The sequence below is a fragment of the Centruroides vittatus genome, unplaced genomic scaffold (genome assembly GCF_030686945.1).
Source record: "Centruroides vittatus isolate TY-2023 unplaced genomic scaffold, ASM3068694v2 scaffold_324, whole genome shotgun sequence".
Taxonomy (NCBI): Eukaryota; Metazoa; Arthropoda; class Arachnida; order Scorpiones; family Buthidae; genus Centruroides; species Centruroides vittatus.
Window position 1 is genome coordinate 3,314,032 of NW_027122701.1, and position 15,837 is coordinate 3,329,868.

General features: G+C 30.5%; 1 protein-coding gene across 3 annotated transcripts in view; it reads right to left on the bottom strand.

Moving 5' to 3' along the window:
* Nucleotides 1-14,778, bottom strand: part of LOC136988191 (double-stranded RNA-binding protein Staufen homolog 2-like) — a 110,643-nt gene extending 95,865 nt beyond the window's left edge. For 2 of the 3 annotated variants that reach the window (XM_067286025.1, XM_067286023.1), the window contains exons 1-2: nucleotides 14,589-14,778; nucleotides 701-770 (exon numbers count right to left, since the gene is read on the bottom strand). In XM_067286025.1, the coding sequence (XP_067142126.1) occupies nucleotides 701-761 (61 nt within the window). In that variant the 5' untranslated portion in view covers nucleotides 762-770; nucleotides 14,589-14,778. Of the gene's footprint in view, nucleotides 1-700; nucleotides 771-5,548; nucleotides 5,607-14,588 lie in introns of those variants that run through there. The other variant, XM_067286024.1, reaches the window with a different exon arrangement.
* Between the last annotated feature and the right edge of the window lie 1,059 nt (nucleotides 14,779-15,837).

A 15,837-nucleotide genomic window follows, 5' to 3' on the forward strand; every position in this document is an offset into this window, starting at 1 on the left:
CTGTTGTATTCAGAATCGCAAAAACTTTATTTGAAAAGATGTCCCCCTTGAGAATAAAATCGACCTGTCCGAGCAATTTGCTTGGACGAACATGATAACTCTGCTGTTCATTTTCGTTGGCCCACCCTGTATATATATATATATATATGTGTGTGTGTGTGTGAGTGTGTGTATAAATAAACACAGATTTTGTTTCTTATGATATTATGTCAAACATGATACTGATTACATCTAAATGTTACTTATTGCTTACTGCATGCATACATATCTATACATAACACTAAACATATAGCAGAATTACATTTATCATATTATCATTATTTACAAATTTCAAGGGTTAATACTAATATAAAAGTTAAAAGACAATAGCAAGGTTGAGGCCAAAGTTTTAAACGCAAAAACGCATACGTTGGATGTTTGGCGTTGTTTTCCTGTAAGCCCAGAAGTTTGACAATGGCGTTTTGAATGTTAAGCATGATTCCACTGACTTTCTAAACACCATTGTCAAACTTCTAGGCTTACAGGAAAACGACGCCGAACGTCCAATGTACATGTTTTTGTGTTTAAAACTTCGGCCTCAACCTCGCTATTATATTAAATAACATATAAATAATTCTTTACAATGTTATTTGTATAACACTGTAATATATAATTTTAACTGTAAGTAAAACATTCAACAAAGCATAAAAAGCATACTCACCTGGATTTTTACTAATGCTTTGTGGAGGCAGCAACGCTGTAGTCATAGTGTTTGGATTCATGATTAAAACCTACAATATAAAATACTTAGATATATTATATAAATATTGTATTTTTTACAAATAATTTCATAGAACATTTGTAAAGAAAGTATGATGATTTTATTTATTAGTAACTAGTTTTCTAATGGATTATCTATTTTATAAAAATTTTTTTTTGGAAATGTCACAATTTATTAGAAAACTAACTTAAAGCTTAACACTAGTTTTAGTTAATGACATACATGTTTTTATTTAATTAAAATACATATGAATATATAATAATATACACATGCTGTCAGTTATTCTAAATATTTCATACTAACACCAAAAACAATTTAGTAAATGAGTATTTTAAATAAAAATTTTTGAATTTGAATTCCTGTTAATTGAAATTATGATATAAACATACTATATATATATATATATATATATATATATAGTATGTTTCACATTCTAGAAAAGCAGCTTTTATATATATATATATATATATAGTTTCTAGAATGTGTTTTTAACTGCAATTTTTGTTTTTGAAAGATAAGATAACTGAAAGATATTATGAAAATAGTGAAGTAATTTTTTGGAATTCTGATTTAAAAAAAATCTATATTTAAGGTTGCTTTATAATTTTACAATATAGTTTTGATATTTAGATTTATTATTATCTATATTTTTAAAAACATAATTCAAAAAAAAAAAAAACCAACAGTAATTTATAGTTTTATATTAGTATTAAGTTTTAAGTATACTGTTTCAACACTAAAAACAATTTTAGTGTTGAAACAATGTACTTAATTATGGCTTACTATAAAAACCATATATGAAAAATTGATTTTAAATTTAATATCATATTCTGATTTAAAAGTTTACATAGATCTATTGTATACTTTTTGATAAACCTGATAGAAAATAAAAATACTATGATTTATAAAATTTCTATTTTCTATTATTAATTTAATTATTTTCAATCATTATTTTTTTTTTCTACCTATCAGAGAGAATTTAAAATTACCTTGTTTTATCAAGTTTCAGATTTTACTTATTGTATTTTTCACTGTATTTCTATTTTTATATCAATTCAACTAATTCATTTTTTGTTGGTGATATCTCAAAATAAAAATAAAAACCTGCATACATTCAGATGAAAATATTCTGGATAAGTAAAAAGTCATATCTAATCATGTCCAAACTTTCTGCATAAAAATTTTAAGTCAATGAATTAAGAAAGGTTGTAGTATCGATGATCGAGGTGAAAAAGGAACTTATTGCAAAGCATGATAGCAGTACACATGGGCTGATCTGGCAGTCATGCTTAATTACTATGCAGCTTGCTTGGCTTTCTCACAAATAATCCTCTTGGAGATGATATCATCAGCCCCAAGAGGATTATTTGTGAGAAAGTATGGATAAATGAGAAGCATTGAGGCTCTTGGGGATGATATCATCAGCCCCAAGAGCCTCAATGCTTCTCATTTATCCATACTAGGAGGAATTTTCCATCTTCTCAATAACATGCAATCTCCTGGAGGTCAATGGTGTCACATCGTTAGCCAAATTTGCTGCTTTTATTGTTTCCTTGTTCTTAAGAATGATCACTATTGACTCTGGCATATTAAATAACCTTAAGAAAGGGGGAAATCACTCCTTTAAATAGATTACTATAGGGTAGATGTACCAGTTTTGGCCAGTGTACCAGTTCTGGCCAGAAAACAAATTTAACTAAAAAATATAATTACCACATATTCAAATCTGTCCAATGAAACAAACTTTTATTGTTAATTGTTCACACAGTTAACAGTAAAAGTTTGTTTCATTTGTGATTATATTTTTAAGTTAAATTTGTTTTCTGGCCAGAACTGGTACTACACTGGCCAAAACTGGTACATCTACCCTAAATGCAATTTTCATTTTATTATACAGTATTTACATATTTATTGTTTTCATAATTTAATTCATTATTTAGGACATTTAATTGTGTTATTTTTACCTTAAATAGCATAAATAAATAAGATCTAACCAGAGAATAAAAAACAGTAATAAACAGATCACCTTGTGACTCAAACAATAGAGTTAATAAATCATAATGTTTTTGATCTAATACTATAAACCTTCCTCAGTGAATTACCATTTAAAATAAAAAAACATAAGAATATCGAATTCAACGAAAATAATTTTTATATTTGTTGAATTTGATATTCTTATGTTTTTTTAGTTTAGATGGTAATTCACTAAGGAAGGCCTATTGTATTAGGTTAAAAACATTATGATATATTAAATCTACAGCTGGAGTCACAAGGAGATCTGTTTCTTACTTAGTGTATTTGCAGTTTGAGTTTATTAAATGGGTATTGTTTAGGGTCTGGGAATATATTAATTCAGTTTCCATTATTTATAATGAGGAAAATTGCTTCAGACTTCAAACAATTCAGAGTTCAAACAGCCTCCTGGAACAAATAAAATCCAAAGTACAAGGCACCACTGAACTTTCAATAAACAGTATCAAATAAAAACTAATAAATCCAGAGTTCAAATTCAAAATTGAAAAACTGAATATTTCTATTTATTCTTTCAAATTGTATTGAAAGATTTTGACCTTGATTAAAAAAATCTACCTGAAGAAAAAACTTTAAAAAGAAAATGTTCGAATTCAAATAAGTCAGAATCTTCTACTCATTCCAAGCACACCAAAGAGGTTCAAGTTTTTAAAGAAATCTACCTGAACAAGATCCTAGGTGTGGACTGAAAACATTTGTAACAGTTTTTAAATTAAATGCAAGGCCCATGTAAGGTTAGAGAGTTTTATTTACAGTTATTATTCTTCAAAACCTTACCCGTTACCATTTTACTATTATACCAGTATAATACATTAATTTGAAACGAAAAAGAATATTCCTCACTTAGATATGATTTTCAATCACTGTGTGCCATTAACAAAACTAATCAGGATAACTTTAAAAGTTCCTGAAGTTCAGCCAATAATAATTTTCATGAAAATAAAAATTAGTTTTAATGATGATAAAATGATAGATCTATAAAATATGTTTTTAAAGGTGTTTTCTGATGTATCTTAAATTTTTCTTCAATAAAATATTGTACTTATTGTTAGTTTCACTTTACTAATCATTATATAATTTGTTCTTTTTGATGGGAAAATTTACTAGCATGGTTACTAGATAATATGATTGGAAAGCTGCTATTGTCTTACCCTTCATTTTTGTTCTAGAAACAACTGCTCCCGATAGGGCAACATTTTGATTGTCTGGTAGGTGAAATTGACAAGAGTCGTGCTAGCATGTATGTATTTTTTTAAGGTGTTTTTGTACTGTTTCTAGTTATTTCAGTTTTACTTTTTTGAGTTTTTTATAATATAAGATTGTTGATTTGGCTTTGTATTAGGGTTTCTCTAAGATCCCGGCTGTTTTTTAACCCGGGAAATTCCACAAATTTCTTAAAAGTTCTTTTTTTCTTATTGTGTGTTAATATTCAGGAAATTTTGCAAATAAAGTATAATTAACTCAAATTGTCAGAATACATTTGTATTTATTAATTTTAAGCCTGCTTATTAGTTTTTTAAATTTTTGCTTGGTAAGGGATGTCACAGATTGTTTAATAATCAATATGTAGCCTATTTGTGGCAGGACTCTGAAAATTCTTTACTTGTCAGAACCTGTAATATCTGGAATAATTGTGCATATGCTGCCTTAATTTTTAACCATGCCCAGTAGCTTCAATAACTGCATTATTCCAGATTGTGCAAATTGGGCAAGGATACGAACAAGTACAAAGTGTGCAAGTACAGTAGAGCATCAATTATCCGACTCAATTGGGGACTGGGGTTGGTCGGATAACTGAAAAGTATGAAAAAATACATTATTAGTATAGTGTATTAGGCCTGGTTTAAATACTAGCCTCCCTTTCATGGTCGAGCCAGTGCTGCCAGCTAAAACATGCAAAAATTTAACAAAAATAATATTAAAGTAGCCAAGACATAACCAAATATTGTAGCGCCACATCACTAGCGGACATTTGAATTTGCCGACTATAACGCGGTCGGTTAACCGATAAGTCGGTTAATCGGGGGTCGGATAATCGATGCTCTACTGCAGGGGTGGCCAACTTTTGTGTACGTAAGATCTACTTTTTATCTTAAAAATGTGTCGCGATCAACTTGTTGTCATAGGCATACTCTAAGTGGGAAGGGGGAGGTGTGAAATACATACTATGTTTATACACTGTGTTTCAGTACGAGGTGCACTGCTTATGAGTCGAGTCATAACTGCATGCACACTGTTGCGTTCGGTTAAAAAATATAATACATTAAGTCACGACATCGCGAGCGATCGACCAAAATTGGCTTGGCGATCGACCGGTCGATCGCGATCGACTTGTTGGCCACCCCTGCTCTACTGTATGAAATTTTTCTTCATAAACCTGGTTATTAAAGCCAAACAAATTGCCGAATTATCAGGCTATAAGCTTGATGACACTATTAAAGCAGCCCAGGTAGACAAATCAAGAATACTAGAGAGCAAAAGTACTGCAACACATCTCAAAAATAAACTAGAAATCTTCAAGGCTATAGGTGAAAAAACACATAACACCTGTCTTCTCTTAAGTGCATTAAAGATGCATTTAGTTCTACTCTCATCAGTTGAATTGGAAAGGACATTCTCGGTAGCAGGACTTTTCATTACTAAAATAAAAACCAGATTGAGTGATCAGAGTATTGACCATCTTTGCTTTTTTAAATCTTATTATAAAAATTTACAATATTATTTTGTATTATGTTTTATTTAAAAAACGAAAATTACCTTCTAAGTTAGAAGTTTAATCTAAGTTCATTTTTTTCTTTAAATTTTCAACTCAATTTTTTGCAGTAAGCAGTTTCCAACAAACTTCAATAAATTTTTTTTCTATTTCTGAAAATTTCTACGTAGTTCAAAAGGTATTGTCTAATACATTTTTTACACAGCATTATTATTATTATTTTGAAGGTTGTAGGACACATTAAATTACTTAAAAAATGAAAAATAATTATATCATTTGATTCAAGACTTATTTTATATTTTAAAAATAATTAATTATATCCCTGGATTTCCCAAGATCCCGGGAAACAGATAATTTTTTCTTGAAATCCTGGGACAGGCAGAGGACCAAGAAATAATAAACCCTACTTTATGTCATCTGTTTTTAAAGAAACAAGACAAAAATCATAGGTTTTTATGAAGAGCCATGTGAGTTTAGAATCGGTAAATTTCTAGCAAGTGGAATTTGAAAATTTCTGGCACAGAATTGCTATAAGAACAAGAATTGTACATTTTTACATCACTTACAGGCCGCACTTTTTTGCAAGGTGGAAAAACAAGCTATTTGCTTCAAAACATAACACTAAATCAGGAAGAAAGTTGTCCTACTTACAATAAATTCATAACTAAAACAATTTTGGATAATTTTATGTAAATATTCTAATAAACTGGGTATTGAACTACCGTATATTTCCACAGATAAGACAAGGTATAAATTTTCGTCAAAGTTTTATAGTTTTAGCATATATCTGTCCTATAAGACGACCTCCAAACTATCAACGGCCTATAAATTTAGTTTAGATCAACGATCATCATCTGGATAATACTGTATAGCGTAAACAGAATTATGTCCTATTTGTAATTTTTCGAATAAACAAATTTTATTTTTTTGCATCTAGCAGCACTGCCTTGCAATTGTTGCAAACATTCGCACTGATTCAGCATTAGGATAATGACCTTGACTATTCACAAAAATGTCGTATGGACTATTCTATTTTGTGCACATACCCTACTCTCTACTAGTAAATAATTACGGTTTGTTCATTTTTTTATAATGGTTTTAATTTATACTAAATTTTAATCTAATTTTTTTTGTATCTGTCCTATAAGACGACCTCGGATTTTGGGGGCCTTTTTTTATGATTCAACTATCGTCTTATCTGTGGAAATAACTAAATATAGTATATACCGTATATTTATTTATTTTTCACTGTTCTACACTGGAACAGTTTTATTTTAAAAAAATCATTTCTAACTTTTGATTTTCTATCCATTTCTAACTCATCAGTTAATCATTTTTCTCTTTAACCAACTATCGCACAGTCAAAAAAATTGGGAGGGTTGTGTACAGAGCACAATCGAATTTGTTTAAGGCATAAATCTGTCTTTAGGAAAGGATAAGATGTAAATGAATAGTCTTGGTGGTTATCACATTCCAAGTCAATATCTATATGTTTGAGAAGCGATGCATTCGAAATATTTGCATTGGAGTTGATGCACTAGGTTTTTTCTTACACTTTCTATACGATATGCATCATTTGGTATTAGTTATTTTGGGCTTTCCTGATTTCTTTTAAATTTTTCTTTCCAATGATATACATTTCTTACATTTCTGTTCATATTTCCTTTGCAATTTCTTCAACATTATAAAAAGTTTCTTCAATTCAGACACTTATCAGCTTATAACTTTACAAATTCTATTTTATCAGTTATTATTGCCAAATAATATTGTAGATCCTGTCATTCATACAAATCAATACAGATTTCAATGTCCTATCTCTTCATGATCCAGTTTCACTGCCCAAACACATCACATCACCATTTTTGATGTTCACGTGCAACCACTACCCCTTCCCACACAGCTGCATATCCCCCACTATCCACCATTTTAAATATGGCCTTAAACCTTCTATTCAAATTTAAATCATTAGATTATCATTTATGGTTTGTGAGATATAAGTGCAACAAATCTTGCCATTTGTTTGGTCACTCTGGTTTTCGTACACCTCCCTGTACCAACCCGATTTTAAATATGTGTTTGGATCAAAAAGAGTGAGAGCAACAGATGGATTCTGTGGTATTTGTGGATTCCCTGACTTTTCAGGTTTGTACACACCCTGTCAATATCACTATAAACTGGTCAGAGATTTGCACCTCAGTATTTCACAAGCCGTGTTCGATGTCTTCATAGATCCCGACGGGATCCTCACAATTACAAGACTGCAGCCTACAAAGCATTGGTTAGGAGAGCTTTCATCTACTCTTCTATTCCCAAACACTTGATGCTGAAGAATCAGCACAAATAGAAAAATTAGCCATTGCTCATGGTTACTGAGCAGTTGTACATTGCTTAGTGCAGGGGTGGCCAACAAGTCGATCGCGATCGACCGGTCGATCACCAAGCCAATTTTGGTCGATCGCTAGCGATGTCTTGACTTAATGTATTATATTTGTAACCGAACGCAACTGTATGCATGCAGTTATGACTCGACTCATAAGCAGTGAGTGCACTTCGTACTGAAAACAGTGTATAAACATAGTATGTATTTCACACTTCCCCCTCCCCACTTAGACTATGCCTATGACAACAAGTCGATCGCGACACATTTTTATGATAAAAAGTAGATCTTATGTGCACAAAAGTTGGCCACCCCTGGCTTAGTGGATCAATTCCATCAGATGCTTCCAGAGTCCATGCCCAAGGTAGATACTTCTATTACAGACCATGGTGGAAAGGTGGAAGTAGTGTGTGTTGCCTTCAACTCCTCCCTAAGTTCATTATATGCAAAAATCCCCAGGAAACATGCAATTCTTATCGCTTTTCAGAGGTGCCTGTCTATTTTCACTATACTTCAAAATGGAAAGGACTTCCCAACCCTAGCAGACTTCCTGGCATAGTGTCCCTATCAGAGACATCAAACGCAACAGGGACCTTCTGTACATCGGGTCCACTAAATATTCTATGAGAAGGAGAATACAAGAGTATATCTCTGATGTGCAAAATGCCAGAACATCCACAGCCCCCTCTACATATACAGCAGAACCGGAAATAATTGCTGACTTTATACGGGCCAAACTACTGCTCACATCACAGAGCATCTCAAATAGTTGGAGGCCATAGAAATGTTTAATGCTAATTTTGGGTAATCTTGTGTAAATTTTAAGGAGGAAACAGTGTTATTGATGGCCTGGCAGACCCTGTTTGACACAACATTATAGTTGTTAATTGAATGATTGTTATGCCCATGATAACACTTACATAGCATTAAATTTATATTTATAGTTTCAAAAGGTCATTTCAATTATGTTGTTTTAAAAACTTTTACAAATAGATGTTAGTACTGATAACATTCCATTGAGTAACCTTTCTGTTGCACTTAAAGAAGAACTTGGAAGAAGTTGAAAAATGTTTGTGTGGTGTTCATTTTTTTTGTTTTATACCCATTATAGTCTGTGTGTATTGTTACATATATCCAAGTACGAAATGGAATATATATATGATATTTCTCCTACTATCTGCAAAGAAATCAGTAATAAACAACTTAGATTTGAATGATTCATTCATGGTTTATGGATTGAAAAATGTAATGAGTAAATGAATAGGGAAATCAATCAAATATGTCACTAAAGGTACTGAAACTAAGAACTATACCGCACAGCTGAAATATACATCATTCCCAAATGTAGAAAATCAAATATATATACTTTCATTCACAAAATATCCAAACTGACTTATAGATCTGATAGATTATAACTGTCAATCCATCCAATAGGCTATCAAAATTCTGTTTAATTCTTCCAATTATTGCTTAACACTTTATGGTTAAGATATGAGAAAAACCTTTGACCCAGAAATATACCTGTAATTTCTCGTAACCTTTGGTCTAAATGTGTGCTTGTATTTCCTACAATTGTCCTTTTGTAAGTAGTATACTTCTAGCTTCATCTATTGACAAAATTTTAAGATCAGAATTTGAAATCAATATCACAATTTTGCAACTTTTATTGAATGTTTTTTTTACAACAAAAAGTTTTCCTGCCACTTTTACATTGATGTTATTACTATTATTATTAAATAATTTAATGTTTTGATCTTTTAAAATGTAAATACAAATAATGAAATAAGTACAAACATCAAATTATTGCTGATTAATGCACTATTTTTATAATATGCAAATTTGCATGTTTACCAAAATGGCATATAAATAAAACACAAACTAAAATTTTGTTGAACATATCCTCATATATCTTTGTCAAAGGACAGAAAGCAATAAATAGAATGAATATAAACAATTACCCAATCAGAATTGAGTGCACATTTTTCAAATGGTGCAATTATAAATAAAGGCTGAAAAAATTGGTTTTTGCAATTGTATACATTACATTTATATTATGAACAATCAAATATGTATCAATAAATACTTAATAATTAAATATCAAATTAAACATGAAGAAAAAATCTTTAATATAGACTAGTCAGAAAAACCATAAAGTTATTCATTTTCAAGATTTAAAGAAAGATCAACAAAGGTTAGTCCACAAAATCATGACACCTAAAAGATCAGACCTGAAAGTGTTAATTAAAAAGCATTGTTTGAAGATTTATATATTACTATCTTCTAACTCAAAAGTTACTTCAAAACATTTTAAATTTTATATGAATGTTACTTAAATTAGTATAAAACAGATTTCTCTACTACAGAATTCAAACTGAAGCATATAAAGGAAAATGATAGTCACCTTTAGTTTTGACTTTGACAGCAAAATGGCAGAAAATAATACTGTTGTATTTAAATAAAGTGAAACAGAAGTTTCACTTTGTTTAAACACAATAGCATTATCTTCTGCCATTGCACAATGATGCTAGGGCTAATATCATTTTAAATATATATAATTATTGCATTCATCAATATTTACTTTATTTTTATTGAAAATGCCAAAAACACAGTGAGTTATAGCCTATTAATGTGACAATTATTGCATTATTGTTAAATAAAAATTTTTTTTTTTTTATATTTATTTTCAGACATTTTTGCTTGTGGTTACATACTATGATATCACAGGCAAATAAGCTCCAGACATTACTGCACATGGATGAAAAAGACAAGTCGGGTGTACTATAGATTACCACCTATGGAATTTCAGGACTTTTTTTATATATTTGAACTCAGGGGACCGAGACGAGTTCAATGGTACCCCACTTTTGGACCAGAGATGAAAAATAAAAAAAGTTATTATACTTTTTAAGTTACCATACTTTTTTAATGCTATCATGAAGACAGCACCATAGTTGCTAGTACTGCCATCTTGCGGTAAAGTCTGCAAACCATGACGTCGGACTACGGTCATCTCCAGTAGGATTAAACCGCGATATGAGAGTGGAGAGAGTGACGCGACTTCCGATCATCGTGTGATCGCCATTTCAGTTAATGTTACTTATGGCAGCAAACATGGCGGCCATTCCCACTGTTCGTGCTCTCGACTGACCTCCCGGAGGGGAGCCGCCGGCAGGCCGCCATGTGATAAATGTCACTAGTTATTGATTCATGGTAGTTCTTGAACAAAGTAAAAAAAATGGGAAAACGTCTACTAAAGGCAATTTTAACGACAAGCGATGTGACTCCCGATCGCGATAGCGAGGCCGACTTAGCAGAGAGAGTGACGTGACTCCCTAACATCGCGCAATCGCTGGAAAAAAGTATGATAACTTTTTTATTTTTCGTCTCCGGTCCAAAAGTAGGGTATCGTTGAACTCGTCTCGGTCTCCTGAGTTCAGATATATACCCAAAGACCTGAAATTCCATAGGTGGTAATCTATAGTATCCCCGACAAGTCTAATATGAAAATAGGATAGCTAGTTGTAGCATTTTTCTTTTAATTGTTAATGTTATTGACAACTCCTTCATGCACTCATGTTTGTTACACTTCAAATAAAACAATACCACCATATCTAAAAATAAATATGAAGAAATAAAAATTTTATTTAATGACATAGAGTTAAATCTACAGAAACTTTGTTTTTGCTGGAGGTCACAATCTTTAATTTTGTTTTATAAGCTTTAAACATGAGGAATAAGAAATGTAATAACAATGCTAATGATACAGTAAGATAATAAAATAACTATGTTATACATTAAAAAAATTATAATCATGAAGAATTGAACCTATACTGAGTAGCAACAGAATCTAAGATCTTATCCACTCTGCTACTGCCATTCCTAGCAAAGTTAGAACTTCTAGACTTATAGACTTCTAGACTTCTAGCTAAATACTCAATTCTCACATGCCCATTTTTCAAAAATGCTTGAGAAGTGAGTCCTATTATTTGAAAAAGGAACTATTTGTGTTTAGGGCTATAGGCTCACCAAGTTTTGTTTGAATCAGAAATGCAGATGTCTGGCTGTCTCCTTGTAAGTTATCACTGTCATCTTGAATAAAAACATTTAGAACTTTAAGTAAATAGCTCTTCATACAGCCATCACTCTTCACCAGTAGGACACATCAATAAGCATGTTTTTGATGCTTCCTTCTGGTGAAGAATAATGGCTATATGAAGAGCCTAAAGTATTTAAAAAAATAAAATAATACTACTGGTAAAGCCTTATTTAGGAAAGTTTTTGCACAAATTTATGAATTGTATATGGTCAACTTGCATTAATATAAATTTGTAAGGAAACAGTAGTTAATACAAATTTTTGATAAAATGAACTATTTTCAGGGTCAAGGTTAAGGTTGTATAATTTATGGAATTAAGGGATTAACAGGTAATAAAAATTTCTAAATTATATTTTAAACTTATTTACTAAATAAATTAATGATCTAAATGATTTTCAAATCAAAATGAGAAGATGGTATTTGCCATTTAAGTGTGGAGCAGTATATCAGAGTAGTTAAACAAAACAAAGCTAAAAAAAATCCAAGATTCTTTTTCTGTTGAAGATTGTTTTCAAAAAATAGAAAATATTTTCTGGGGGCCAAAAAAGTAACAAAATAGTCAACCTGGCATCATTGTATGCACCCCTCCGATATGCAAATTAACGTGTGTTTGAATGGGACTGCATCCTTTAAAGCAGGGGTGTCAAACTCAAACTGCTTAAGTTCCAATTTTTTGTCTCAAGTATGATAGCACGCTAGATGTTTTTAGCTTTTGTTGCCAAAAATTTTCTAAAAAGTACCCCAAAAGTAGCCAACTCAAAAAATTCCTTTTTAATAACCCGAGATTTCACAATAAAATAAAAAAAAACCATTTTTACTTTCCCAGCAATAACTTTAATCATAGAACAAACATTTTTGGCAAATTTACAGGCCTGAAGCAGGTCTGTAAACTAATCCAGAAATAAAGATCGCAAGAATCAAAATACAAGCATAAACTGTAATTTACTAATATATCAAAAACATGCATTTTATATGCAAAATAGTGAGAATTATGTAATAAATGATCTTGCCAAGATGGACTTTAATTTGAAATTCAAAAGATGAAATAGAGAAAACATAATGTAAACAAGAAATTAAACACAAAAATAAATAAAATAAAATAAATATCACTAAGTAATAAAAATAAATAAAAATAAAAACAATAATAATTGAGTTCAACAATTTTGTTTATTAAATATTATTTGCTTAAATACAAAATATCACATTTTCTTTGGTATAAAGATAATAAAAAATAAACAAATTGCATTATTGAATTTATGTCGCAGCTGCAACTAATTGTCTTGCAGGCCCTATTTTTGACATGCCTGCTTTAAAGGATCCTTTAAAAAGGGATTAACATCTTTAACCTTTAACCACCTATCTTCTGAGTATAGTAGAATGGTCCACTAAAACCAGATGTTTGAATTACTCTTCAATTGGGGATTAAATCCATCTTTGCTTACTAGAAAAAAATCTATTCTACTCAAAATAAAGCACTTATTACACTACCACTTAGCTTTTTACACCTTTCAAAGTAAATAATAAAATCATTATTGGAAATAGGATTATTTCTTGGGGATTGTAAATGTAATTTATAGTTTGGTTTAACAAATTCTAATAATTTTCATGCGATAAGGCAAAAAAAACCTTTTAACATTGGCTGCATTCAGCAGACTCAACAGTTCTGGAGTTGTTGAGTATTTTTATGCCGAACACCCTCTACAGTAGTGCTCTTTCTGAACATGTTTGGTGTTTTGACATCACATTTGATAGCGTCTTTCATTTACGCTACATATCACTACCCGAACTTTAAGTAAATAGTTCTTAGAACTTTAAGTAGTCCTTCATACAGTTTTTTGTTCCAATGCAATATCATTCATTGTTCAGCAGATCCAGGACGCTACATAACAGGTACCGATTTGCTCAGTTACAACTTTTGAGTCTACTGAATGCAGCCATTGTGACAATGGTGTTTTGCCAGGGCAAAGACAAAATTTTTGAGAATTTACTTTATCAGCGTTCCTTTTAAGGCAAGTGGACAGTATAACTTAAAAGTTCTAAACGTTTTATTTTTAAAATAAGAAAAATTTTTAAAAATATTTTAAAATATAAATTTTTTTCAGTTGTAAAGTATTAATAAGATTAAAATGATAATTTATTTTAAAAAATCATTAAAAAGTTTTGACATTGTAAGTTTTTGTTGATAAAAGACTAATTAACATTTTGAAAAATCAAACACAATGTGTTGTGTATGTATGTATATACAGTATATAGTATTCAGCCATGCACATGCTTTTTTGAATTAATCTATAAACACACACATTTACACGAAATTATACTATTTATTTTTGTACTATTAAATATAATAATGTAAATGTCATTAATAATTGTTTTCACGCCGTCTTTTATTTTTATTTACTTACTCATGTGGGAAAATTGTTCAATTTCAAACTCTGATCAACGTTACACGCGGAAATTTCTTTTATTTTAAAATAAATTTAAATGCGGACATATCAAGTGCAAAGTCATAAAATGATATTAAATAAACAAGTAATTACAGGCAATTTCAATGAGTCACATTCAACAGTAATTTCCGTTGAAACGTTGAATTATTATAATATTTACGACTCACCTTTTCTTTAAATAAATAATGTAATAGGCAGTGACTTTAATTATTATTATTTTCATTTACTAATGTACTTTCGTTTAAAACAATCAGACCACTGTACAATGGCAAACAAGAAAGAAAATCTTAATTTTTAGGTTCCTCTTCTTCTATTAAGCGGCCTCCATGTTGGTGTCTGCACCCAAGATGATAAATAATAAAAGGCGATACGACATAAACTTATACATAAAACTTCGTTCTTCGAAAATTTAAAAACACAAAAATAACCTAATATGTTGTTACATTTTTATTATCAAAAAAATATTAAAATAAATTAAAAATAGCATGTTCATTTTTATTTAATATATTACTGTTCGTTTTTCCGTATCTTAATTCCTACTACGCTTCACTTCGTCCCTCTCGTTTTCAATTTATAAAGTTTTACATTAAATATTATTATTATTATTATTATCATATACGAGATTTCTTAAATTCGTATTTATTAATGCAAAGTATATAATACTACGTCAAATATAATATAATATACATATTTATATATTTACAACTAATTCATAATGCTTAGCAAAATAGAAAATAAACGAAAATAATAAATATAAGAAAACCCGAAAAATATTTACAATACATTAATAAATTTAATATTTTCAGTCGTCTTATTCTTTTATTTTATTATTCTCATCTTATAGGGTCCCTGATGAGATGATCCTCTTCTAGGTCCATAAACACAGTACGCTAATTAAGGCTGCGCGATATCTAAAAATTTCTGCATAGATGATAAACATCAAACATCGATGGCTGTACTATGTCTAAAACTTAACGTCAAAATATGATTTTATCTCAACACCACACCCGTTTATAAAAGGGCAGCCGGATAGTCAAGTTGTTAAAGCTACCAGCTACCACTCTGGGTTCCGGGATAAAATCCAGGCGGATCAAAAAACTCCAGGAATTTTTCGGGAGTGATCCATCCGGATATATCAGGCCCCATCCCTCATCACTCGGCCGCCCCATTGTGGGCCTGATCGAACTCATAATCGGTTTCACTCTTTAGTGTCCACAGGACGGAGTGAAAAAAAACCAGAAAAAAAAACACGTAGTAAGTATGGTTGCTGTATATTCTAATCCTGTATGTACGTCCTAGTAATCCAAAAAAAAAAAAAAAATGATTCTGGTAGACGATCATACAGCAATGGTTAGGAAATTTACGGTTTATTTACAGAGTTTTTTATTCAAATGCATTTCGGGTTGGCTTATGTTC